Source organism: Cynara cardunculus (genome assembly GCF_001531365.2).
Source record: "Cynara cardunculus var. scolymus isolate 2C chromosome LG 12, CcrdV1, whole genome shotgun sequence".
Taxonomy (NCBI): Eukaryota; Viridiplantae; Streptophyta; class Magnoliopsida; order Asterales; family Asteraceae; genus Cynara; species Cynara cardunculus.
The window spans coordinates 5,733,659-5,759,851 of NC_037539.1; the positions used below are offsets into that span (position 1 = coordinate 5,733,659).

General features: G+C 36.7%; 2 protein-coding genes across 3 annotated transcripts; one reads left to right on the top strand and one right to left on the bottom strand.

The window, feature by feature from the left end:
* The first annotated feature begins 230 nt into the window (after positions 1-230).
* On the top strand, positions 231-6,502 carry LOC112522650 (carbamoyl-phosphate synthase large chain, chloroplastic-like). Its single transcript, XM_025131917.1, has 5 exons — positions 231-1,679; positions 2,123-2,815; positions 3,520-5,029; positions 5,485-5,519; positions 6,193-6,502. The coding sequence occupies exons 1-4, from the start codon at positions 393-395 to the stop codon at positions 5,517-5,519; spliced, it is 3,525 nt and encodes a 1,174-aa protein (XP_024987685.1). The 5' UTR covers positions 231-392; the 3' UTR covers positions 6,193-6,502.
* A 516-nt stretch (positions 6,503-7,018) lies between these two features.
* LOC112522627 (myosin-1) lies at positions 7,019-24,830 on the bottom strand. 2 transcript variants are annotated; one of them, XM_025131879.1, is made up of 24 exons: positions 24,588-24,813; positions 23,750-23,861; positions 19,781-19,882; positions 19,551-19,694; positions 19,307-19,457; positions 19,183-19,210; positions 17,729-17,894; positions 17,531-17,594; positions 17,400-17,413; positions 17,236-17,320; positions 15,890-15,993; positions 15,610-15,748; positions 14,945-15,063; positions 14,714-14,866; positions 14,538-14,627; positions 13,224-13,301; positions 12,593-12,751; positions 11,852-12,058; positions 10,391-10,596; positions 10,144-10,279; positions 9,589-9,718; positions 9,351-9,497; positions 8,620-8,687; positions 7,019-7,911 (listed from the first exon to the last, which is right to left on the bottom strand). In XM_025131879.1, the coding sequence occupies exons 1-24, from the start codon at positions 24,590-24,592 to the stop codon at positions 7,243-7,245; spliced, it is 3,276 nt and encodes a 1,091-aa protein (XP_024987647.1). In that variant the 5' UTR covers positions 24,593-24,813; the 3' UTR covers positions 7,019-7,242. The 2 variants fall into 2 exon arrangements, with proteins under 2 accessions (XP_024987647.1, XP_024987646.1); XM_025131878.1 differs by having other exon boundaries at positions 23,750-24,830.
* Positions 24,831-26,193: the final 1,363 nt, after the last annotated feature.

Sequence of the window (26,193 nt, forward strand, 5' to 3'; positions counted from 1 at the left end):
TTGTATATGTTCATCTTAGATGATAACATATTATATTATTAATTATTACAAAATTATCATCATAAATGTCATCCATCGATTCACAAGATGAATGATTATGATAGATTTATAAAGTTAACACCATAAATTAAGTTAACAAAAAAAATCTGTCTCTATATATAATATAAAAATAAAAGGCCAATAATGATTAAAGCAAAGGGCAGGAACCACTTTTGGATAGTGGAGAAGAGAGCCGAAAGGTAGGGTGGGTTCGGAACTCCGAAGCATTTGGCTTAAAACCTAACCTTCTTTCTGTCTCAAGCGCCGCTCTGCTCTCTTTCCATCTTCCTCTATCTCCACCGTCGTAAACGTTACAGATATCCTCTATCTTCACCGTCGTAAACGTTACAGACATGGCGGTTCGCTGCTTCAGCCCCTGTGAAAATGTCTTCATCTCCTCCACCACCGCCACCTCCGCTTTCATTTCCTCCAAACCCAAGTCTTTTCCTTTACCATCATTCTCAATTAACAAGTCCAAGATTTCCCACCACTTATCGTCAAATGTTTCTTCCATTACATGTAGCTCTGTTAAGACCAGCCAAGTGACCGGAGATCAAAAATCAAATGTGGGTAAGCGAACTGATATAAAAAAGATTATGATTCTTGGTGCTGGGCCTATTGTTATCGGCCAAGCTTGCGAATTCGACTATTCTGGTACCCAAGCTTGTAAAGCTTTGAGAGAGAATGGGTATGAGGTTGTTCTTATCAACTCAAACCCTGCTACCATCATGACTGATCCAGAGATGGCGGACAGGACTTACATTGAACCCATGACGCCGGAGTTAGTCGAGCAGGTGATTGCAATCGAGAGACCAGACGCGATTTTGCCCACCATGGGTGGCCAAACTGCGCTCAATCTTGCGGTGGCGTTGGCTGAAAGCGGTGTTCTTGATAAGTATAATGTGGAGTTGATCGGAGCGAAGCTTGAAGCTATTAAGAAGGCTGAAGATAGGGAATTGTTTAAGGAAGCCATGAAGAACATCGGGCTCAAGACTCCTCCATCTGGGATTGGAACCACCCTTCAAGAATGTCTGCAAATCGCTAACACAATTGGTGAGTTTCCTTTGATTATTAGACCGGCTTTTACTTTAGGGGGTTCTGGTGGTGGGATTGCGTATAATAAACAAGAATTTGAGGCAATTTGCAAGTCTGGGCTGGCAGCCAGCGTGACATCACAGGTTTTAGTGGAGAAATCTTTGTTAGGTTGGAAAGAATATGAGCTTGAGGTTATGAGGGATTTGGCTGACAATGTGGTTATTATATGTTCTATTGAGAATATTGATCCAATGGGTGTTCATACTGGGGATTCAATCACAGTTGCTCCTGCACAAACTTTGACCGATAAGGAGTACCAACGGCTTCGTGATTACTCTATAGCTATTATAAGGGAAATTGGAGTTGAATGTGGTGGTTCTAATGTACAATTTGCTGTGAATCCTGTGGATGGTGAGGTTATGGTTATTGAAATGAATCCTAGAGTTTCAAGGTCCTCTGCTTTGGCATCAAAAGCTACTGGTTTTCCTATTGCAAAAATGGCTGCCAAATTATCTGTTGGTTATTCTTTGGATCAGATTCCTAATGATATCACAATGAAGACACCGGCTAGTTTCGAACCTTCTATTGATTATGTTGTCACAAAGGCTAGAACCCTTGACCTTTCTTTTAGTTTATCGCTTTAAACTTGCCATCTTTTTTATTCATATTCTGTGTTTTGTGTATATCTTTTACATTGTGTTCTCGAAACCTTTTTTTGAAGGAAAAGGAAGGAAAGGGAGGGGAAAAATTATGTCTTGTCTGATTTTTATCTTTCGTCCCAAAACTTTCATATCAAATGTTGGAAGAACTGTAGGGAAAGAAAATCTGAAATGAGAAAAAACAAGTATAAAAGATAAAATTTGTAAAAATAACATCTTTCTTTTCATTTCTATTTGGTTCAAGAACATGAAAAAATGTCCCCTTTCCGTTCATTCCCTTCACTTTCAAGAACACAAGTAAAAGAATTTCTTTCCTTTTCCTTTCCTTTCTTCCAAAATTTGAGAATACAGTGTTAATGATAATTCTAACACTAATTTATATGGTACAGATACCCAGGTTTGCATTTGAGAAATTCCCAGGATCTCAACCGGTGTTGACAACCCAGATGAAATCTGTTGGTGAATCCATGGCAGTAGGGCGCACGTTTCAAGAATCTTTTCAAAAGGCGGTCAGATCACTCGAATGTGGCTTCTCTGGTTGGGGTTGTGCACCAATCAAGGAACTGGACTGGGATTGGGACAAGTTGAAATACAGTCTCCGGGTCCCTAATCCTGACCGAATCCATGCTATATATGCTGCAATGAAAAGAGGCATGAAGGTGGATGCCATTCATGAGTTGAGTTTCATTGACACATGGTTTCTCACCCAACTTAAAGAATTAATAGATGTTGAGCAATATATCATGGCAAAAAGTTTATCGCAGCTTACCAAAGATGAGTTCTATGAGGTAAAGAAAAGAGGTTTCAGTGATAAACAGATAGCATTTGCTACAGACTCAACAGAGAAAAAAGTTCGTGTAAAGCGGTTGTCTTTGGGAGTTGCTCCTGCTTACAAACGTGTTGATACATGTGCTGCAGAATTTGAGGCAAACACTCCTTATATGTATTCATCTTATGATTTCGAATGTGAATCAGCTCCAACCAAAAGAAAGAAAGTTTTGATCTTGGGTGGAGGGCCAAATAGAATTGGGCAAGGAATTGAGTTCGATTATTGTTGCTGCCATGCTTCATTTGCACTCCAGGTTTGTTCATTGCTTTCTTGATTGTATTTATAACTCCTAGGATCCACTTAATGATAACAGAATCAATTCATATAACATAAATTGGCATGGTGAAGTACTTGAATATGATTTTTTACCCCTTTTTACACACCATTATTTGTAAGAAAACTTCCCTTGTCTTTTTTGGTTGATCTGAGGATCACCCTTCACCCGACTGTAGTCATTTGAATCTGGTTGCTGTCCAGATGAATTTGTCCCATGATAGTTTAGAATTTGGGAGCTTTCCAACATTAAGGCTATGTTTGGTGAGCTAGTTGTTGGCTGATAACCTCGTCATGTTTGGTAAAAACTAGCTGATAAGCTAGATGATAATGTAAAATAACCTAAAAGGACATGTTGAATAATTAATTAGAAAAAATATAAGGGGCATAATTGAAAAAAAAAAATACAAGCTCAAAAAATAAGCTAGTTGTTCGGTAAACTATGTGAGAAGTTAATTGTTGTCTAATAAGCTAGTCATGGGTTGTGAAAGGTAGCCGATAAGCTAGATGACAATGTAAAACATTCTAAAAGAACACGTTGAAAGGTTAACTAGAAAAACATAAGGGGCATAATCGAAGAAGGCCCCTGGAGCTTTTTGAAACGAGTTCTTTTTAATGCTCAATGGGAGAATTTTAATGGAATTCAAGTCTTATATGCTTATGTCTTTTGTCTTGTTTATGTAGGAGGCAGGCTACGAAACCATAATGATGAACTCAAATCCCGAGACTGTGTCCACCGACTACGATACAAGCGACCGCCTCTACTTTGAACCCCTCACAGTTGAAGACGTACTTAACGTCATTGACATGGAACGTCCTGATGGCATCATCGTGCAGTTTGGTGGTCAAACCCCTCTGAAACTAGCTCTTCCCATCCAACACTACCTAGATGAACACAAACTCCCCTCTGCTAGTGGTGGGCAGGTTTCCATTTGGGGCACATCACCTGATTCTATCGATGCTGCTGAGGACCGAGAGAGATTCAATGCCATCTTGAAGGAACTAGAAATCGAACAACCAAAAGGCGGCATTGCTAAAAGTGATTCCGACGCTCTTGCCATTGCATCAGAGATCGGATATCCAGTTGTTGTTAGACCTTCTTATGTTTTAGGTGGTCGTGCTATGGAGATTGTTTATAGTGACGAGAAGCTAATAAAGTATCTAGAAACCGCTGTTGAGGTGGATCCGGAACGCCCAGTTTTGGTTGACAGATACTTATCTGATGCCATAGAGATTGATATCGATTCACTTGCTGATTTGCATGGAAATGTGGTTATTGGTGGAATCATGGAGCATATTGAACAAGCCGGGGTCCATTCTGGTGATTCGGCTTGCATGATTCCTACAAAAACGGTTTCACGTTCAAGTTTAGAAACAATCAGATCTTGGACAACCAAATTGGCTAAGAGGCTAAATGTGTGTGGTCTTATGAACTGTCAGTATGCAATCACAGCTTCCGGTGACGTTTTCTTGTTGGAGGCAAATCCCCGAGCTTCTCGTACAGTTCCTTTTGTGTCTAAGGCAATTGGGCGACCACTGGCTAAATACGCTTCACTTGTAATGTCGGGAATTTCCCTTCAAGATTTGGGCTTTACGAAAGAAATCATCCCAAAACATGTTTCGGTTAAAGAAGCGGTTCTCCCTTTTGAGAAATTCCAAGGCTGTGATGTGTTTCTTGGACCGGAAATGCGTAGCACTGGTGAAGTGATGGGGATTGACTTTGATTTCGCTATCGCATTTGCCAAATCGCAAATAGCTGCTGGCCAGAAGCTGCCAGTTTCTGGGACCGTTTTCCTTAGTCTAAACGATATGACAAAGCCACATCTTGCGAAAATTGCACGAGCTTTTGTGGGGCTTGGATTTACGATTGTTTCAACTTCTGGGACTGCTCATGTTCTTGAATTAGATGGGATCCCAGTGGAGAGGGTGCTGAAGCTGCATGAAGGACGTCCGCATGCAGGTGATATGGTTGCAAATGGACAAATCAACTTGATGGTGATTACAAGTTCCAATGACGATCTTGACCAGATTGATGGCCGTCAACTGAGGAGGATGGCCCTTGCTTATAAGGTTCCGATCATAACAACTGTTTCGGGTGCTTTGGCTACTTGTGAGGCCATAAGAAGCTTGAAAACCAGCAAGTTCAAAATGGTTGCTATTCAAGATTACTTTTCAAATGATGAACAGAAGATCGGTAAATAACTTGCTATCCTATTTATTTATCTAATCAATTTGTGCGTTTTTGGGACAAGATTGGTAAAATACTAAACTGCCCATGTCAATTAAAACCCTAAAACCGTTCACAATTCTTTCACCCGCCTGCATCATTCTCGTCCGTGCAGTCATGTCCCGTCTAGTCTAGTCTTGTCCATTTGCGTGCTAAATGCATTATTATTCCTAAGGGGCAGGTTCATTTGAGAACCAGCTATTCATGCATTATAATAGAAATTTATGTTGAATAATGTTCATGAATATTTAGGTATATTCATAATGAATGGTTGGTTCTCACGGTACTTGTAATGGTGACGATTCTTGTATGAACTTTCCCCTTGTCCCTAAAACCATGTTCTCAGTGTGATTTTTGTTTTCTATTTTCAATCCCTGCCATTTAGATACTGAGAGAAGCTTGTTTCTTTGGTTATGTTTCAGGTAAGAGTATTGCGGCAATCACAACCGAGTTGTAGGTTTGTGCTTTTCATTTAAAATCGTTGTGAAGAACTGCATTTCGTTGTTCTTCTGCACTACGTTATGTGAACACAAATCTCTATTTATCACCTTTGTGTTGCTTGTTTAAATATCAAACAAGACATAAATAAGGTAATAAGGTAGTGTTCTATCGCTCTTTAAGATATTCTTTTTGCTCGTTCAACTTTTTAGTCTTTTGATAATCTGATAAAAGTGCGTAAACCTTATTGCCCTTATGCCCACGAATCAAACTTGCCTGCAACCCCCGTAGTTTCTTCGTGATCTTGTAAACGTAGATGACTCATCCATTATCTTGTATAAGGGGAAAAGTTCAAATGATAACCATAAGTACATTGAGAACCTGCAAATCAACCATTTCATGTATTATTCATAATGAATATCATGCATTTTTATAGCCATCATCACAAACATTCATCATGAATAAAACATGAATAGTTTTTTTTTTCTCTCTCGATATGTTTATGGTTCTGGTTTGAACCTGCCCCTAACACAAAAAGGTCTCAAAACTTGCCGGTTGATGTGAAGCTTCAGGCGAATTAGAAGAGCATTGAACTCTGGAAACTTGCATTCTTACATTTCCATAGATTTCTTGATAATTGTATGCATATGATAATTATTAATCCATTGTGATTGTGTTCATATCTTTTGCAGTTAAAATGGAGAATCCATTAGCACATTTGAAGACTTGACTTCTGATTATGGAATTTTTGCTTGGTTTCAACTCTCTGTTTTCAGATGAATGTGGATTATTGTTATTATTCTTTTCTATCTGTACTAGTTCTTCTTCAGACACAATAAATTTTGGTACCAAGCATTGATGCTTGAATTGGAGAACCATTGAGCCAAATTGCAAGCATAGCAATTTGTTATGGATGATTACGGGGTTGAGGTCATGTCTGCCTATCTCATATTTTCAAACCCTACTTTCAAATGTGATTTACTGGGTCTGTTTGTTCTGGTTTTATGTTCCATGGTTTTCTCGTGGTGGTTATAGTTAGTTATGAGGTGGTATACTTGTACAAACTACTTCAACCACTTTTCTAGACCAGGTTTTGTTTGGTTTTTCCAAGCTTAGCCGAGTTTTTCAGACTTTTCTTGATTGGGTTTTATCGGGTTGGGTCTAGCCTGAGCCTGCTTTGATCGGCTTGGCCTAAACCAGGCTTCAGGGTCACTAGGCTTGGGCTTTCTGGGTCAGGGTTGGGCTGGATCTGGACTTTGGGCCTGGACCCTTTTTCATCTCTAGTTAAAAGGTTGGGAGCACCAAGGCTCCTCTCTATGACTACAAGTAGATATGGGCAGTGGGTACACTTTGGTTTTAAAAAACTTCGCACGGTCAACGGCATAGTCAAACCAGCCTATTGACTATATCTGATCTGACTTGATGACATCATGGTTTAGTTGGGTACCCACTTATTTGGACCAAGAAGGAATGGCTGCATAAAATCTACAATAAAAGCCGGTATTGCACATGCACAAGCATTAAAAAAGAGACCAGATCGATATCTTTGACTAACCTGATACACGTAGTGTCGTTAAGATACACGAAACGAAGAATGGCAAGCATAATTCATTCACTCGGCACACACATGTTCACGAGCATCAAACTCCCATACGAAACAAAACATATGAACGACAAATCGCCAAGAATCAAACCCAAAACACTTCCTTACTATATACCATTTATGTAACAAACACAGAAACTCAATTAACCTTTGAGCTGTTTAGCCGTCCCCACCATTTCTTTTTACCTTTATCGCTATCCCCATCTTCGTGTCCAAGCTTGTTTAAAATTACCTTTGTCTCCCTCAACCTCACACTGTAATCCTTCTTCCACCCTTCAAACATTTGTTTCAACCTTCTGAGTTCATGATCTGGGTTCAAGTTTGCTTCTGCTTGACCTGACTTAACTTCAACCAAGAATTTTGCATCATCTCCAAACACTTGGCTTCTCTGCTCAAACTCTTCGGCCAATCGGCTTATGACACTTAAACCCGCGTTCATTGGTCGCACGCCACCCACGCCATTGCTTTCGTGACCATTTCTTCTGGCATTTGCATCCCAGCTGCCATTATCGTCATTTATTATGTTGATTGAAGCATCAGAATTTCTCTCGGAATCATCAAGGGAAAGGCTCTTTTTGGCTATGGAGAGGCTTGATTGAAGTGACCGCATTTGTTTCTGCCATACTTCTTCCATGGACTTCATTTTAAGCTCATATTCTGACCAACGGCTCTCATACTGCTGGAGACGTTGGTGGAGAATATCGTTTTCCTCTTCTTTCTCTCGTAAACCAGCCTCTGCTTTGAGAATTCTTCGCTGTAGCTCAGCGAGGTATGATGATTTCACTAGCACTTCATCCGATTCATTACCCTGATTGCCAAAATTCGTTCGTTATCTCATAAATTACGTAAACGCTAAACCATAGTTCATGTAACAGCTAACAAGAATTCCCAAAATATGCAAAGTAATAGGAAAAATAGGAACTATTGCAAAAGATCACAAGACTTCACATACGACCATAAGAACAAGAAGCCTCTTTTAATAATTTCACATGTTGACTGTACATATCCGTTTCATACACAAACAGGACTGGACGGGACTAGATGGCATGAGTGAGGTAGGCGAGTGAAAGAATCGTGGAAAGTTTGTGTTTTATTTTGACATGGGTGGTTTAGTAATTTGAACATCTTGTCCATCTCCCTGGTTCTTGTTCCATCTATTTTTGGTGGGACAAAAAAATGCACTTTTGTCCCATTCAATCCTTGTCCTGTCTCAGTCTAATGTCGCACCAAACATGGGACAACAAGTTTTCGTTGTCTGGTCTACTAAACGCATCTTTAGTGAACAATCATTCATAATATCTTACAGTTACACTAGGTGTTCATATTCCACAACATAATATAGAGGCATATAAATTTGTTGTCTAAGATTCAAGTTTGAGGTATTATTCACAATTATATTATTTCTAATGGAAAAAAATACCATCAACCTGTTAATCATTGTGTACTATATGAGTTGACATAATTTTCCTGTTATCAAACATCATAATATAGTAGTAGATAGAAAAATTGCAATTACCTTTCCGGAACCAAATTGAAGTAGTGCAATGTCCCCTGAGCATCTCCTAACCAGCCAGCCACGAATAACTGGAAACATATTTTAATAAGATAAATCAAGACTGCAATGAAATGATTGATTCAAAGTTTCCTAGATTACTATTTGCATCAAAACCCAATCTCAATATCCATCCTAATGGCAGGGGGTAGATATCTTACAGCTTATGATATCGATCTTAGGAACATTTTAGATCTATTCAAAGTTCTTTTTTATCTAGTAAAGCCAAATAAACCCACACTTATTTACCATATTCCCACCTCAGGGTTATTATGTGAATTCTGGGTGCTTTTGTATAAGAAAACATGTTATATAACCACATGGATTTATAGCATTACATAATTATGTTATACGTTATACCCCAAAAGGTTACATTATACAGTGCTTATAACAACTTAATTGGACAAATAAGAGGTTGTAGACTGTATATGAATGACAAAAATTTGTACCAGGTAGTTAATGGAAGCAAGCACTTATAATTTGACAACCACATATGCACAAAGTAAAGCCCATTAAGCAAATAGTTTTGTTTATCTGGGTTTCCATTCCCTTTTTCAGCAGAGATTTTCTATAAAATGTTCTCATTCCTAAGAAAAATTTGATTTGTTATTCCCCAACCCTAGCCTCACCCATGCACATTTCTCCACATATTCTACCGAACCATAAATTATAATCTGCAGATGCTAAAATAATACCAGCTTGTAACACAACCGCTGCGCCATGAATGTCTTCGAATCTTTTCTTGCTTGTTTTTGCTTTAATATGCTTTTGTATAAGCACCGCCGCTCTGTGTCTCTGGAGTAATACTGTGAACTCCTTTCTAGCTTTTTCACCACGAGCAACTGTAGCAAAATATCGTAAATTTCCCATAATTCACTTTTTTCCTAAGGAGGTGAATATAAAAGAATTAGAACAGATGATTAAAAGGCATACATGACTGGAGAGTGAAAATTCCTCGTTTAAACTCCTTCATGTATTGACGAGCTTTGTGACCTCTAAAGCAGCTTTGAACACGCAATATGCCATTAAGAGTACGGTTCCTTGTATCCTCAAGCTTACCAATCTGGCATAGGTTGACAGCAAACACAATGACTGGTTAACAATAATTACTCAGCCGCCATGAAAAGAATAAGAATGAAAAATGTGCACTCGTTACATTAATCAAAGTGCGAAGATTTATGAATGCAAGATTAGAAATTGATAAATAACTTTGTGCAATTGCTTCAATAAGCAAAGGATCGTGAAAATTCCTGCCAAGTTGAGAGTCGAATGATGAAAACAAGTTTAAAAATGTGAACCGTCTCTACTTAGTTTTTGAAACGCTTAATTCAATGATTAGTTTCAAATTAATATTAAAAGAACGCTTGACAACATGACCCAATTATCCATGAGCAGGGCATATAAATCATGAGCTACTCCTTGCAAAGAAAAAATGAAGTATTATATAATTAGCAGGTGATAGAGGGAACTAAAAAATACTCCTCTAACCTGTCCGGTTCGAAAGAACAATTTTGTGTAGCCAATTTGATACATTTCAGGAAGAATATCGAACTGGTGAAGAATGGCAACTGACACGCTTAATGGATCTTGCAATGCAAGATGCTCTAGCAGAAGAAAGCCATACCTAATGCAGGAAAGACATTGGAACGAAAGAGAAGGGTGAATAAATGTTACTTCTAAATAAGAACTAAAAAGCACCACAAAATGAAAAACTACAACAAATGAAAAAATATACCTTCTCGCAAATTTCTGATGGGTCATTCTTGTTGGAAAGCCCGACCTTGATATTCGAACAACTTCCAAAACACCACAACATCTCAGCTGTTGCAAGACAAGTCCTTGACGGTAAATTCCAGGAGATTGTGAGTTGTTGGGTTTAATGCAACGAATGAAATGCGGTGTTGTGCTCTCCAAGCGTTGCATTAATTGGAACAGTTGGCCCTGACCAAGATGAGAGACAGTGCAACAAGTCAGTAAGGTAACTAATTAATATATTATTAGGGCCCATAACAAAACATCATCTGTTAGGAAAGCGATACAGTTTTGATCTAAGCATAAAGGAAAGCATAGGCTATGGATTGTTCAACATTCTGTAGAACACTCTTTCAGATATCACAATCCACATACTAAATTCGCTCCTGAAAGGAGCCTGTGTCACGGTTAGAAGAATAACAGCGAAGAGTCATCTCCTAAGAAACAGCCCCTATCAGGAGTATGATCTATATGTCTGAGAATCCCTCTGTCCCTGTAATAAATGTCCAGAATTAAAAAGGCACACGGTTTTAGAAGTGTATAACTGACAATTTTACCCTTATAATAGAGGGAGTAATCGTGGTTTTAAAAATTGTTTGAGGCGAGGCGACCCAAAACCGCACCTGAGGCGGCGCCTCTTGGACCCTGGACGAGGCTTACACCTTGGTTCAGTGAGGCGTGAGGTGTTGTTGAGGCGTACGCCTCAGATGATCTGGATTTGGTAATGGTTTTCTTGGCTTTTTTGCAGGCTTTATGAGAGTAGTAGTACTTCTCTTTACAGTATAAGTGTCTTTTATTTTAAAAAACTAAAAGTTAAAGCCCAATGGACCCAATGTGTACTTTTAATATTTTAAAACGCAAAAGCCAGTACTTTCTCCTCTCAATCAAAAAGTGTGGTTTCACTCTTTCTTCACCTTTCTCCAAGCAACCAATTTTTCAGCATCCTCTCAGCCTATCTCACGGTTTCACTCTCTCCTGTCAAGAACCACTGAATCAACACCCTTAGTAAATAGTAATTTGGTATTATATATTGTGTATAAATGTATATATATTTGTGTAGTATATATACATATTTTGGTGTATATATATTCCTGCCTCGGGGCTTACACCTCGCCTCGTTGAGGGAAAACGCCTCGAGGCTCAATTCCGCCTTTAAAAACCTTGGGCATAATAAATTTCTCCATCTCATAATTGAGGATATAATTGGGAAGTAGGCACTTACTTTTGAAAGTGGGCACTTATTTTGGGACGGAGGGAGTATTAAGTTCATTAAAAGGAAGGCAATAATTACATAACATACTAAAAGTCTAAGTTTTACCATTGTCAAGTCAGACTTTTAATTAACATACATGTCTTGTGAATTATGTGTGTTGTACTTGCTAATGTTATCAACACCAGTAATTATCATCTCAACTCCAAACTTCAATCTTCGAAGTGAACATACCTTAAACTTCGTCACGACACTAAGCTTTTGGGAATCTGCTCCACCTGATTTGTGTAATGGTCCAAGCACAGGCTTTTCTGAAAGAGAAAGCATATTTGAAGCAAACGCCTGTGGAAGTTCACACGTGCAGGAAGATAAAAGTTGAATGGAATCCAGATGCAATAGATCACGGTTTTTCTCCAGAAACCCAGTTGTATCATACATAACCTGAGAAGAGCCAGTCAAAATAACTATTAGGTAGCAATCACGCATGCAGACACAAAGAGCCAGTGAAGGTTTTGTTCTGTTTATTCAGAAAAATGGAGTCTATGGCAAGTAGCCAAAAACAAGATCATTTATAACACCAAATTATCAAAAAGACAGAATGAAAAACTTGTTCTATAAAGATGGCTTCTGCATTAAGAGTCTTCATTTATCAGATTCACATGGTGATGAAAAAATAGAGAGCCTCAGCCCATTTGATTCGTTGCAAGACAGGAATAGGTCTCTAGGGGGAAAAAAGGAGTTCTGGTAATCCTACGGCATTGTTAGTAAGTCATGTATATTAAGATTTTTCAACTCCATTCCTTTTACTTTTTTTGTTTGCCTGGCAAGGAAATTTCGTCTCTGCTATACTGATGAATCTTCTCTCATTCTACAAGTCTTTACTTCCCAGACAAATTATTGAAAGAGAAAAAGATTAACAAGAAGAATAGTGTGAGGAAACAGATGTATTAAAGAGAAACGAGTATATGTACGTACTTCCCCAGCATAATGGTGAACTGTAAACGCTTTGCCTCGTTCTCCTCTAAAACACGAATTAGATTTCAAATGCTGTTTTAGCTTGCCTGCAAATGTCATGTCCGTGCCATTCGGGAACGTAGACTCTTCATCTAATAGAGTCAGTAGACCCAATGGTTTCTATAAGAAAGACAAGATATCAAGGTCCTATCAATTGTATAATAGATGTTATCAATGTTCTCAAATGTGCAGCCAAAAATAATAATGCGTCAGACTTCAGAAACAAAAAGGAACAGTAAAAGAGATGTCATTGGTAATGTCAAAACACCTTAAAACTATAACTGAAAGTACATATTCAGTAAAGGAAATGCATATTACTATATCTTGTAAACTCAAAAGGCAAAATACAACGAGCAGCATACGGCTATCATCTGTTCTCTGTGAGGGGAAGAGTATTTTTCCCAGCGAAGAGTTACTCCATACAGATACGTTTCTCATAGGATTTTCATAGATTTAAAAAAAAATCGGCCTATTCACGTTTGCTTACCACAGAAGATGGGCCATGTACATAAAATAAACCAGCAAAAAATGTATTCCATAATCAGAGCCCCATTTAAATGAATAAAAATAGGTTGAAGAATAGGCTAGAAACCTTTTCAAAAAGATTGAGACAATCTTGATTGTCTTCAAACTCCACTTTTGCCCAGTCAATGCCATCCTGGATGTATTCCTAAAAAGTAGCCACCAGCACTTAGTCGACATAAAAATCAGTGAATTCAGATACAACGTTAACCACCATTCGCAAGTTTATCCTTCATAAGTAGTACTTAAACTTCAATATAATTGCCACAAAAAAGCATGAGCAACTGGCTTCAGTTGAGCAAAACGAAAGTATGCTAGAAAGCCAAAACAAGTAAAGACAAGAGTCGCGAAGGCAGAAGCTCTAACATTTAGAGGAAAGTTATGACCTGATAAGAGTATATTTTAAAATTATTGTAGTTTCCTTGTATGTGGGTTCGTTCATATTGCGAAAAAGGAATGTGATGCAGCTTAGCAATGATGTGCTATGAGTCCCTTGAATGGTTAATATATGTGAAATTTGAATTATGTATCAACTGTATCCCTTGGTTTTCTTCAAGTTAACTCGAGGAGAAGCAAGACCTAAGCTCGATGATGAGATTACATCATTCATTTGAATATTATTTGTGTTCAATATGTTATATCTAACTTCACGAAGGATTCTTTAATCGCGCTTTAGGTATTTTATGCCTTCCATGCGTATCAGGACAACAAGTGTAATATGGCAAGATTAAGCAATCCAACGTGAAACTAGATGAAGACCAAAAAGAGTTGATCAAACGAGACCACTGAAAGGGAAAACAAGGTTGATAAGCCTCAGGACATAGAAGCCCAACATATGGATGAAGTGGGTTGTAGATCACCAACATAGGGTTTTGATTGCTTGAGAGTCAAAGAAGAGAGATACAGCATATAAGTATGCGGAAAGGCTTAAGCTCACATACCGATACACTGGTGAGTCAGTTCCTAATGCAAGTGAATATGCTTGGATTCTCATTCAGGAATACGGCTTAATTTCCTTTATGACATTGAGGGAGGAAGTCAAGGGTTGGCATGTGGTATTAGCTTAGTTATTTCATAACAATCTTCTTGTGATGTTGGGTTTATCGCTACATACCATAATTAATAGCTTAAGAAGGGAAAATTGGCTACAAGAAGTTTGAACCTAGAAAAAGGCCATCCTTATACTTTTATCTGGTTTCGCTGGCTTTCTTTTAGTCCTCTTTCATAAAACACTCTTTGAACTCATACTTCAACCAAAACTAATTCCCTCAAGATGCCTCGTACACATAAACGAAAACTTACGAGTTACACCTTAGCATTTAAGTTAAAATAATTTTGCAAGTAGACAAAATATACGAAATCGTAACAGCAGATGGTTGATTACCTCCTGCTCTAACTTGAACAAATGACGATTGAAGTGTTGCTGCAATCGCTCATTCGCATAATTAATGCAGAACTGCTCAAAACTATTTACCTGGAAACATCCGAAAGGAACGATTAATACTTTAGTTGTTATAAACTATACGGAGATATAATGATGACACACAATAAAGGGCATACATCAAATGATTCAAATCCATAGATATCAAGAATGCTAATAGATCTTCCTGTCCGACGTTTGCCTACAGCAAGTGACTTGTTGATTTGTTCCACCAACCAATCAAACAAACAAGAATATACTGACTTTGCCAAAGCATCCCTTGTGTCAATTGCCTGAAATAAGGAGGGTTCACAATTTTCATAATCAAGGTCATCCCAGAAAGTTTCTCTGTGCCAATTTATTTTCCTCACCTGTGCTAGGGTCAGCTTTTGAACAATGTTATCATTTCCAACTTTCATTTTCCGGGTAGACAAAGCAAGCTTCAGATCATCAGCCTCGCACCCAATTAATTTAGCGACATTCAGCAGAGCTGTTATAGACATTCAATTGTAAATGAAAAATAAATGCATAATTATATGTATAAGTAAAGAACAATAAGAAAACCCCAAAACAATAAATTCACAAAACAAAAGAAAGAAAAGACAAAAAGAAAACAAAACAGCAAAGAAACGGAAAAAGATTAGGAAAAGAGAAAAGGCATGGAGCTTGCTCAAGGAGACAAGGATATTTTTCTCCGAAAAAAACTAAACTTGCATTTGTTGGTAAAGACTGCATATATATATGAACCATTAACAGGCAAGTTGAACCATTAAGTCATTCATTTTTGGGAAAAGAAACAGTCTTCGTTCAAAGCATGCTATGAACAATTAAGTGGTTGAACCATTTAGTGCGGCTGATTGAGATCCCCTAAAGGGTACTGCAATGATAATGTGTTGCAAAACACAACCTAGCTGAAAGCACATAGACTTGGCCAATTGACTGATGAACGAGCACAATACACATAAAACAGATTTCATTAAACAAGTGAAAAGCTATAGGGACACCAAACAAGTCGGGCACTATCATAAACTATTACCTTCATCAATCACAGGTTCCACATGGTTTTCATTATCAACAACCGAAAAGGTCACATTTCCTAGCCACAACACTGCGGCAAGCATTGCAAAAGCATTTTCTTGGTTCTCTTTGCTAACATGAACAGCATCCAGGGCTTCCTGAAAAATAAAATTTCTATAGTGGATATCAAACAGTTCTCTCTTCACAGAAGAAATGAAGTAGAAGGTTTGATTCATTTTTCCTCCTATGGTACATGGATAGGAAAAAAGCAGGACATTTAAAGGGAAGAGATACAGTACCACTACAATACGAAATTGTTCAGCATCATCAACTCCATTAATCGAATAGCAAGTGCTTTGCTGCAAGTATTTGTACTCGTGTACACTCTTCAAGTTTAATTTCTCTGCAACATAGAAATAGAAGGATAAATGTTAATAAGTACCTCTTGGGCTGTTGCTGAAGTGAAAATCTACTGAAACCAACAAAAGTCATCATTCTACTTTTTATAGAAACGTGCCAGTTAATGCACATGAGGACATCCTTCCATTTCAAAAAAGAAAAGTTAATGCACATTTCGTGTCGTCATATTTGCACTTTCTCTATGTTATGAGCACATGTCCTAACACATGCTAGGCATACCATAATCAACAAAGCCTGGAGATACACATCTGGGATATGTCCATGACGAATATGGTTTACAAGTAGTCTGTTTAACATAAGGTTGTGACCGCATATGTAAGATTCAAGAAGCTTCTCTGTTATAACACACACACACACACAAAGTGGATAATCATTTAAAACAGCATCATTTGGGATTTAGCATGCTCAGATTATCTCACTCCAGCTACAAGTTATTTAGCAATAGCAAAGTAGCATGATGAACGGAAAAGTCACCAAGATCTCTGACGTCCCTGTGGCAGCGTAAGGCATGGTGCACGCCATGGCGTCTTGAGGCATGCCATGGCGCATTTTCGCGTGGGTTTTTTATAATAAGTTATTTGACTGTTTACTTTTATTTTATCTTCTTAAGTGTTTGTTGTATTTCTACTTTTTTACGTTGGTACTAGTCTTTGATACGAACTTTTTGTAAGCTCTATACACATGATATTAATATTTGATTTTTCTTTCTTTTATATGGAATTAAATTGTTCAATATCATTGAGTAATAGCAGAAAACATATATGTATATATATGATATATTGATATGCCGCCTTCATCAAGGCCTTGAAAAACACCAAGCCTTGCTATGGCTCTTGGGGCTTGATCTCGCCGCCACGCTTCATGCCATTTGGAACCTTGATAGAAATAGTGAGCTTGTATTCTCTAAATCTAGCACTGAGAAAACCCAGCAACCATATGCTAAAACCCACATTCTGTTCCCAGCCAGTCATTGAAGATGAAAGTTATCATAATCGTGAAATTTTGCCAAGAGCAGATTCTGTTCATTCAGCAAATATAGGTTTGTCTACAAATCTTCTGTATTGCAGAAAGATCGCCATTGAATATAACATAGATTCCACATCCAACAATACAGAGAAACCTTTCTTCTCTTCAGATGCTTTCAGTAGGGGTGATATAGGAATCTTATTTAGATCATGCATGTCACATGAGATAGGCAACAGGTGCAAAATTCAGAAATTAATACCTCTAAGCGGAGGTGGAGCTCCTGCACAAAGCTGATAAAATGAGTGATATGACCTTTCTCCTTCTGTGCATTGAACAACTCTCGACTGTTCATAGATAGATGAAATGAGTAATTTGTAATAAGGAGAAATAAGAAGTGAAAACATGGGAAGATCAAAGCCATACCTTTTCAAGCAAAACTGCATAATTTTAAAAATCACGGGACACCAATTTGCACAAAGCAGTCAGACATCGATGTCAGATAAATAGTAAAGAAACTTTCATTCTAAAATCTAAAAAGAAATGAGACATCTTACATGTTTGGATCTTGGCACCAGATATTTTTCCAGTTTCACTAAAGTGAATTTCAATCAATTTTCCCTGACATTTATTAGTGTTATTATTAGAATTAGGAAATCAGTAGCAAATTAGAACTTGTTCCAACATCATTTGTCCTTATCCTACGTATTATCAAAGAAGAAACTCAAAGCTTGCATTTAAAAAAAGTAACTTACAAAACGACTTGAGTTGTTGTTTCTTGATGTTTTTGCATTACCAAAGGCCTCCAAAATTGGATTAGTTTTCAGTATCTCATATTCTATTCCACTACCACCTCCAAGAGCAGCCAAATATTGCATCGCTATCTTTGCCGTCTCAGTTTTCCCAGCTCCACTTTCACCACTAGACAAAAGAATATGGTATGAGTGCAAATTGTTTTGCATAAACCCTTTCCTAGTGTTCTCTATCTATTGGGTTCCCATTTAAGGAATTTCTTGTGGACTCATCGTTCATCAGCAACTAGTTCGGAATAGAAATCTCCGTAATGGTGGTGTTGAATAAAACCTTTCCAAGTGACAAATTTGATAACTTGCAAATGATAACAAGATTTCTTACACGGTTACACCATAATCTAAAAAGGTAAAATTGCGGAACTTATTAATGACGGTATCTTAAAAATTAAGAAATTGTCCATGTCATGTATAATGAGAAAAAACAGGTAGCCAAATTGTAGCATCATATGTACACTAGAGCAAGAGGTAGCGGAAAGAAATTGTGGGTCCCCAGCAAAGAGTGCACTATGTATGTAGCCATATAATTAAGTGGTGTTTTCTCTTTACTAGTTTACCTGCTCTTGTTTAAGCAGTAGGAAGCCTTTAATAATTCAGATGATAGCAAACATTGTCTTTATTTTACTATTATCTAGAGAGCACCTGCTGCTGAGAGGCATGGGCAATTAAGATATGAAGTGGAAAAAGGGCAAGTGACAATGGCGTCCCATCCCTGGCCGATGCTTGACAATAATTTCCACAGCCAATGGCTTTTTAGCCACGGCCTCACAGATGAAGCACTAGGGAGCACATTATGCCTTTGAATCCTAAAATGACCAGAATAGTCATATATGAAGCCACAATTTGTCATCTTCCCTGGTTAGCTTTGACTGAATCATTGGTTTCACATTGAAGTACACCAAACTTCAATAAATGCTAAATTGACATCTAATATAGTTCAAATTTAAAAGAGAAAATACTGAACTTTTAAACCATTTATGATGGCTTTTTAGTTTAACAGCAGAACATTATGTACAGGACTACTATTGAGACAAATTTTAAGTAATATATAAGATTAACAAACTGGATGACAAGGGCATTACCATAATCATACCCTCAAATGTCTTACAAGATGAAGGGACATGATATCGACGGAAATCACGAAATATTTATTCAGAAGCATCCATGAAGTGCCGATATTGTGGTGCCTTTTTCTTTTTTGCATTTTTGCAATATGCAGGTCTTACCATAGTGATATCTCTAATACGACTAGTAGTTCAAAATGAATCTCTCTCTGAGATGTTGTACATGAAGGTCAAGAAGATACATAAAAAGTAAAATATTTACAAAAGACAAACGTTGAGGGTAAAGAAAACTGAGAAAACTGCACAGACATGTCCAATGAAGAGAGTTTAACTAACCTTATCACAATAGATTGGTTTACTTCATCTGCGAGGAAGAAAAGAAAAAGAGCAAGACTTACATGACAGAAACACCAAAAGCAACAAAAGGTTCATAGAAGTATACTAGGAAAACGTAAAAAACCTCTAATCATTTCCCTGATGGCTGTATCAGCAATGGCATATACATGAGGACTGTCTGTGGATTTACTCTTATAGGCTTCAATATAATCATTCCCATACATTGGGATCTTCTTGAAGGGATTGATTGCAACTAAAACTGGTCCTGCCTTGGACTATAACGCAGAGAAACACGTGATCAATAAAATAACACAAGCTTCACTAATTTGTCAAACTACTAAAATGCTAGTAGATGGCTAGATGCTTACATAGATCATGTCTCTATCATATCTATATTGAAGATTGTACAAAACTGATGGTTCGTTTAAATAACTTAGTTGCATGAGATCATCTACACCGTCAAGGATTTCTGGATTAGCAGGTAAGAGGCTGTCAGATTTCACCTTTTGTACCTAATTTGAGAAGCCAAGTCAAAAGTCGTGATTATTTGAAACTCCATATAAAATTAAGTAACAAAGATCTACAGGAGCCAGCTTACTTTTCCTTCAGAATATGAGATGAGCGACTCGTTCCCTGAAATGGACAGAATCCTTGCCAGCTCCCAGTTCCCATCAGTAGATTGGAACCATGACTGAAGCTTCTGAATCACATGCGTATGCCAATGCCATAGAGATAAGCAACATTAGATGCATGACATATGTCTATCGGTTAAGCTCAAAAGTTTAAAAATCAACAGTATTATAAAATGGTGCTGACGTTATTGAAATTAATTGAACTTTTCAACTCATTGAGATGATGAAATCGCACTATTTTGGTGTCCTATGAATCAATTTATCTCATTTTGAAATGCATCATCAATATGTATTTTTATTATATAGTTAGAAATTAACTGTTGCTTTTCTCAATGTGCAAGATTTAGTAATTTTTGTTATAAGGTACACGTAAACCATAGTGGTTTAAATCTAGTCGATCAAAAGAACATGTGAGTGTATGGAGAGACAATTACAGATTTGTTACAACATTTAACATATTATCAGTCAACTGAACTAATTCACACATTGTTAGCATGTTAGCACAAAAGCAAAAATGTTGCTTGCTAACTTGAATCTCTGGTGAACCCCACAACAAGCCATATGTGTGATTATGAACACAAAAAATTGGTGTATATGATAAGAGTCTCAGGAAATCCGCTTAACTCTTTTGGTATGAAGGTCTATTTCTTTCTCTTTATTGCCAGGTGGAAAGGTTTTCTTTTCTTTTGGGTTACTGATATGACTAATATCAAATGCCCTCTAGTAGACTAAGGAAATGTAAGTACTTCACCATTACAAACAAAAGGCTACAGAATTCGGACCATTCTTAGCTGGTCAAACTTCTTATTTTGGTTTGCACCTTCAAACTAATTCTGGATTCAGACTGGCAACTTAAGCAACCATATCAGGCATAAGATACTTACCATAAAATATCTTATACAAAAATCCAAAACAGCTTGTCGTTAGTCCTTTAAGCATTAGCGGAAACGATAACCCTCATAATACAAAGTGAAAGATAAATATAATCACATCATTTTACACTTTACATTTATAAATGTCATCATATCATCAAAATACTCTTCTGTAAATGAATTTAGAGACATCTTTTCTCTGGAACTTGGGAGAAACATTCATTGCCTATTGAAACAAGTCAACAATTCACAAGGACCACAACTAGTTACAATGAAGTCATGCATATAAACTTCCCCTTTTTTTCTACAAAAAGCCCTACATTCTCCCATAAACAAAAAAAGGCCACCATGAAGCCCAAGAAGATGCTTCACTATCCTCAAAATTTAAATCCAATCACAAGCTAGACTTAAAAAATGAATAGCATTTACATAGGCCTTCTTTATAAATAAAACACAACAGAAAACAACAATTTCACTGCTCAAGGTCTCTAGCATCTAAAGAAATACATGGTATAATGGCATTCAACCAATAGCAACAGAATAAGTCCCATCATGAGAGGTAGGCCAACTTGTGACTTATCCATGCACAGAACAAACCATGGTGCCCTACCATAGATGGAGAAGAATTAGTACATTTACTGCATGTGGGAACGGCATCTTCAAAGATACTACATTTTGGTGTAGCACACATTCTCACGCACACATACACATGTGAAATACAAWAGAAAGATATACATTAACCAATAAAAATCGCTGAAATGTGCATTTCATGTCAAAATAATATATTAAGGCACTTATGGCAACCAGATATGAACAGAGTATTCATAACAATCAAAATGCAGACAACAAATGAGATAAGATGCAAGTATAAAAGAAAATAGCGGGACATGAGAGAAGAAGAAACAAAATCCACGTGCTTACAGTGTGAGTATTCAATTTTTTTCGACAACATGTAGGATTATTTAAGAATTGGCCTTGTGATTTCATTTGGGTTTCAGACCTACGTCCTTTGACCRTGGGAGTTAACGAACTCTTTAAATTAAACCCTTAAGAAGTTTGTCAAGCCTTAATATCCTCCCCACCCCAACCTCAAGCCGTATATGCAAGAGTCAAGCTCAAATGCAGCTGCATCGGTTCCTCTCTATTATCAATTTCTTGTTTTCATGTTTCAGATAATGGATGCAAACTAGGTGTGCATCATGCCACCTAGGCCGAACTACACCAGGTGCGAATAAGTCATTCTAACATAAGCATCCATTTTCATGCAACTATCGACTTTAAATTATATGAAGCCATGTTTTAGACAACGAAACAAATGCATTCCCTTAATTCACTCATATCTTTTCAACTATGGACTAGCATCATGAAGAAACACAAAGCTTTCATCTAACCCATTTTATTACATATAAAACCTACATTCATTAAAGACTATAAATGGGAAGGAAAAGAAACTGGAGGATAATTAGCATTGCAATCTTTTACAAACAATGGTTATGCAGCTATAACATTGATCAGTGATTATTTCCTCACAAAGAAGTTAAGGATATATAATGCACTTACTAGCTTTTCCGCACGTCGTATTACAAGATATGTGATCATCAAATAAGGTTTTCAAGTCATCAGAATATTGCACGAAACACAATTTAAATCCAAGCACTATCATTTTGAATTACAGTAGTAAASAAGATCCACTCCTATGTTCCATTCTTCGTTGCTTGGGCATTAATTTGTTAAATGCCAATTAACCAAATGAATTGCTTAGGCTTTCAAACCATTTTTTATTGTGATGACCAATCAAGGAGGGGATCCCTATGCATCACACTGGATATAATATCAGCTCAATTTGATTGTGTGCCTCATAAAATAGGCATTGCCCAACAAAATTGCAGCCATGCTTATTCTTCCACTTCCGACGAATCATACCTGCCTGCTAGCACAGAAGTAGGATAGGTGATGCGTAAATTTTCCCCTTGAGTTAATGTGGCGGCCAACTTTGCTCACACATAGACAATATTTATTTTTAAAAAGTTACAAGAAAAAGATAGGGCCAAGATAACCCAAAAGCATATTTAAAAAGTTTCAAGTGAGCCAATTTCCCCACTTAAAAACTATAATTTCAAGAAATACCAACCTCTCACATGCACACATATAGAAAAACAGACACAAAATCATCCATCGATTCTTTCTTTTTCTTTCATGAGGAAAAAACACCCATTTCTATCTTCTTTATATTGAGATCACCATTTCCACCAATTGAACCAAGTTGTCATCATGTAAGGATTAACTGAATTTTCATCATCCCTTCTATATTTTTATAGAAACCCAGATTTAGGTTGCTACTGTACATCAAATCAATTTTCCAAAGTTAAGGTTTCATGTTGATAGGTGTGTGACAATATTTGATTTGGTTGTGTTTGAGAGCTTAATTGTTTCTTAAGTTGATTTTGTGTGAAAAAGATTATCAAAATTCGCAACTTTTCTACATGTGAATACTAAGAAGGCAAATTAGAAGATAAGAGAAAAAAGGTAAGATACACTTCAATGGATTCTTTATTTTTCAGTGATACGTTATCTGCAGTGCACATCAACTGAATTGATTGTTTTGGCATGATCAAGTGAATATAGTACAAAACTTCCAAGTATTACATGCTTCAAAACATTCCTCAATTCCAGTCCAAATGAAATAACTATAGCAGAAAAATCACCGACAAAAGAATGAACTTCTTTAATATGTTATGGAGATAAAGTTAGTTAGCCAGCAGAGCAAGCGAAGGAAACTTGGTACAATTGGATTTTCTCTTTCTGTATGCGTAATTTCGCCCACAGAGCGTGTTGTAGGCTTGTTAGGTTTATTTTGGACGGTCTATGATCAGTGACTGGTTATAGGCTCCTATCAATCTCAATTCATGTTGATAACTACATGTTGCAAGAAGGTAAAGGGATGGAAAAAATCATTTTGTAATATCAATATCATGAAATCCTAATTAATCTAATCGGTTGTGTGAATCCATTGTGCATGCCAGACAACAAGTAAGAGAGTCGTGGCTTAAAGACCAGAATTACCTTTTTTGCAACATATGAGGCAGTATCTCCCCAATTGGTTTCACCCCATGAAGGCCGAACAGATCCTTGAGGAGAAACTGATGGATCAATATCTTCATCATCCATGGAAGGTCTGTCATTCATAAAAAAGGTTGAGCTTGGTGTCCTCTGACCATATGGTGAATCATCATCAACCTGATTCATGTTGTCACCACCAGCTGCACTACCATTCTCAGGTATACTAACAGAAATCATACTGCTATTACTACTTGTAGACTTTTCGGCTGAACTCATAAATCTATAATCCACCGGCAATGATTTAATTGACTTGAAACGAGGAGCTCCTTCAGTCGACATTATTAACAGAAAGGGGATCCTTGAATTTAAGTAACGAAAATGGATGTATGGAACCAGCCTAGTCCTCAAACAACTATAAAGATCACCAAAAAGTGATGCCCCATCTTCCCGAAAAAGTAACAATCATTAACCCAAGGTCCTACTAACTGACTTATCTACCACTTAATGGAGGGACCATATACAACCTTCCGATAATGCTCTTCCTTCTTCACTCTTGATCAATCTCCCGACAACTTGAGCATCAAATCCAAATCAACAACAAAAAGTTACTCATATAATATCCAACTCGAAAAGAAAAGCATCCCCCCTGCCAAACTTTTTTGCAGTTTGTCTAAGTAACCTAACCTATCGCGATCTAAAACCAACTTCACTCAAATTCACCTTCAAACACTCGAATTAACACCACCTGAACTCGATTTTGAGCAACGCAACTTCACCAAAAAGGCACAGATCTTCAAGTACCCAACTACTGAAACTGAAAGTAGTAACACAAGAAACTTACCTCATTCAACTTCCAAATTCCTTTCTTGAAACCCCAACAGATCCGTCATCTCTATAGCACAGATCTTAATCCAACAGACACCATTCAAGAACCCAATTTCCCAACAGTTAAACTGATGAACAACGAAGAAGCTTAAACCCTAGTCAGAGAAAGAGGAAATGGTCCAAGGCACATGGAGAGAGACGCTGTTTGCCGCTTTGCTTTTTCACTTTTCCTTCTTTAATCTCTCTCCAACACACATTCCTTCTCCAAAAGCGTTATATATATAAGCCTGTCCTTTTACCACACCAAAACTCGCCAATTACACAAAAACGTACAATCTTTAATCCACAACGTACAAAATTAAATCCACTAACTTCTCTGTACGAATAAATTTATGCTCTGGAAAAAAAGTTTCAAGTACATGTCTTCTTCCAAACCAAAATTAACCAACTGGAAATAAAAGTACAAGTTTTAATGAATAAGGTACAACTTTTAAACCAACAGTTGATCTGGATGTAGAGAGTTACGGTGTGAAAGAAAAGGTTTCAACCACATATATACGTGGGGCCTTTACAACCTCCATATGTTTTCTCCATTTTTGCGCACCAACCAAATTTGAATTTTTTATATTTCTGGTTTGCAGGCGCTGTTATTTCAAAATCTATATTTTTTTTAATTTATTAAAATAATTTTTTAAAGTATTTTGATTTTTTTTAATCTTTGATACATCAATTTTCAAAAGGAATATTTAAACGAAAAACAGTAACTAAATAAGACAACACATATTTTACACCAATGGTCAACGTAAACGTGACCCATAATATTAGATCATACGACTTAAGTGATGTAAAATGACATGTTATTTGATCGTTTTCTTATTTAATTATTGTTTTTGTAGGAATTAAAATTATATCATAATCATAACAAATATATGATGTTAAAAGGTTTATAATATTAAGAAATACTTAAAAGTATTTTATGTAATAAATAAATTATTTTTATGTGACATTTTTAAAAATAGATTTATTTAACGTGCTTGTATTTAAAAAGAGGGCCATGTGGTGTCATTTAATCTATAAAATGTTGTGGAGTACGTTTTTTGGTAAAGCTAATTAATTCTCATCATTGTTGTTTTAATACCATATATTTATGATTGGAACGTTAAATAAATTTTAAAAAAATGCATTTAATTGAATAATTTAAAATCTTATAAGTAATAAAATCGTAAAAGTTTGACTCTGGTCAACATATTTTCTTGTTTCTTTATTTGACTTTGAATAATATATTCGTATGTGAGACGAGACAAAAAAAAAATTTATTACTTATGTTTGGTATAAAATTAGTAAATTACTAAATTACCCATTAGAGATGTGCAAAAAGGACGTGTGTTTCAATTGGAATCGGTCAATCAAAAATTGGATTCGAATCAAATCCAAAACTATCGGCATTCATATCGGATTGTTTGGTTTTGGATGACAGATTAGAATCCAATAAGGCCGAATCGATACAGGTTAACTACCATTTAATTAATAGATACATGATTAATATTATTTTACAATGAATATGTATGTTTTTATAAGAAAATTAGAAGACAAAAATGGTTGAAATTTGGATTAAACTATTG

Bases quoted from the DNA above. Each gene is read 5' to 3' on its own strand.
- LOC112522627 (XM_025131878.1), bottom strand. From the start codon at position 24,085: ATGTCGACTGAAGGAGCTCCTCGTTTCAAGTCAATTAAATCATTGCCG. The intron at 13,302-14,537 runs GTAATCAACCAT...GCTACTTTTTAG, and splicing joins TGTTCAAGTTAGAGCAGGAG to GAATACATCCAGGATGGCAT. The intron at 10,597-11,851 runs GTATGTTCACTT...CATCTTGGTCAG, and splicing joins GTGTCGTGACGAAGTTTAAG to GGCCAACTGTTCCAATTAAT.
- LOC112522650 (XM_025131917.1), top strand. From the start codon at position 393: ATGGCGGTTCGCTGCTTCAGCCCCTGTGAAAATGTCTTCATCTCCTCC. The intron at 1,680-2,122 runs GCTAGAACCCTT...TATATGGTACAG, and splicing joins TTGATTATGTTGTCACAAAG to ATACCCAGGTTTGCATTTGA. The intron at 2,816-3,519 runs GTTTGTTCATTG...TTGTTTATGTAG, and splicing joins ATGCTTCATTTGCACTCCAG to GAGGCAGGCTACGAAACCAT.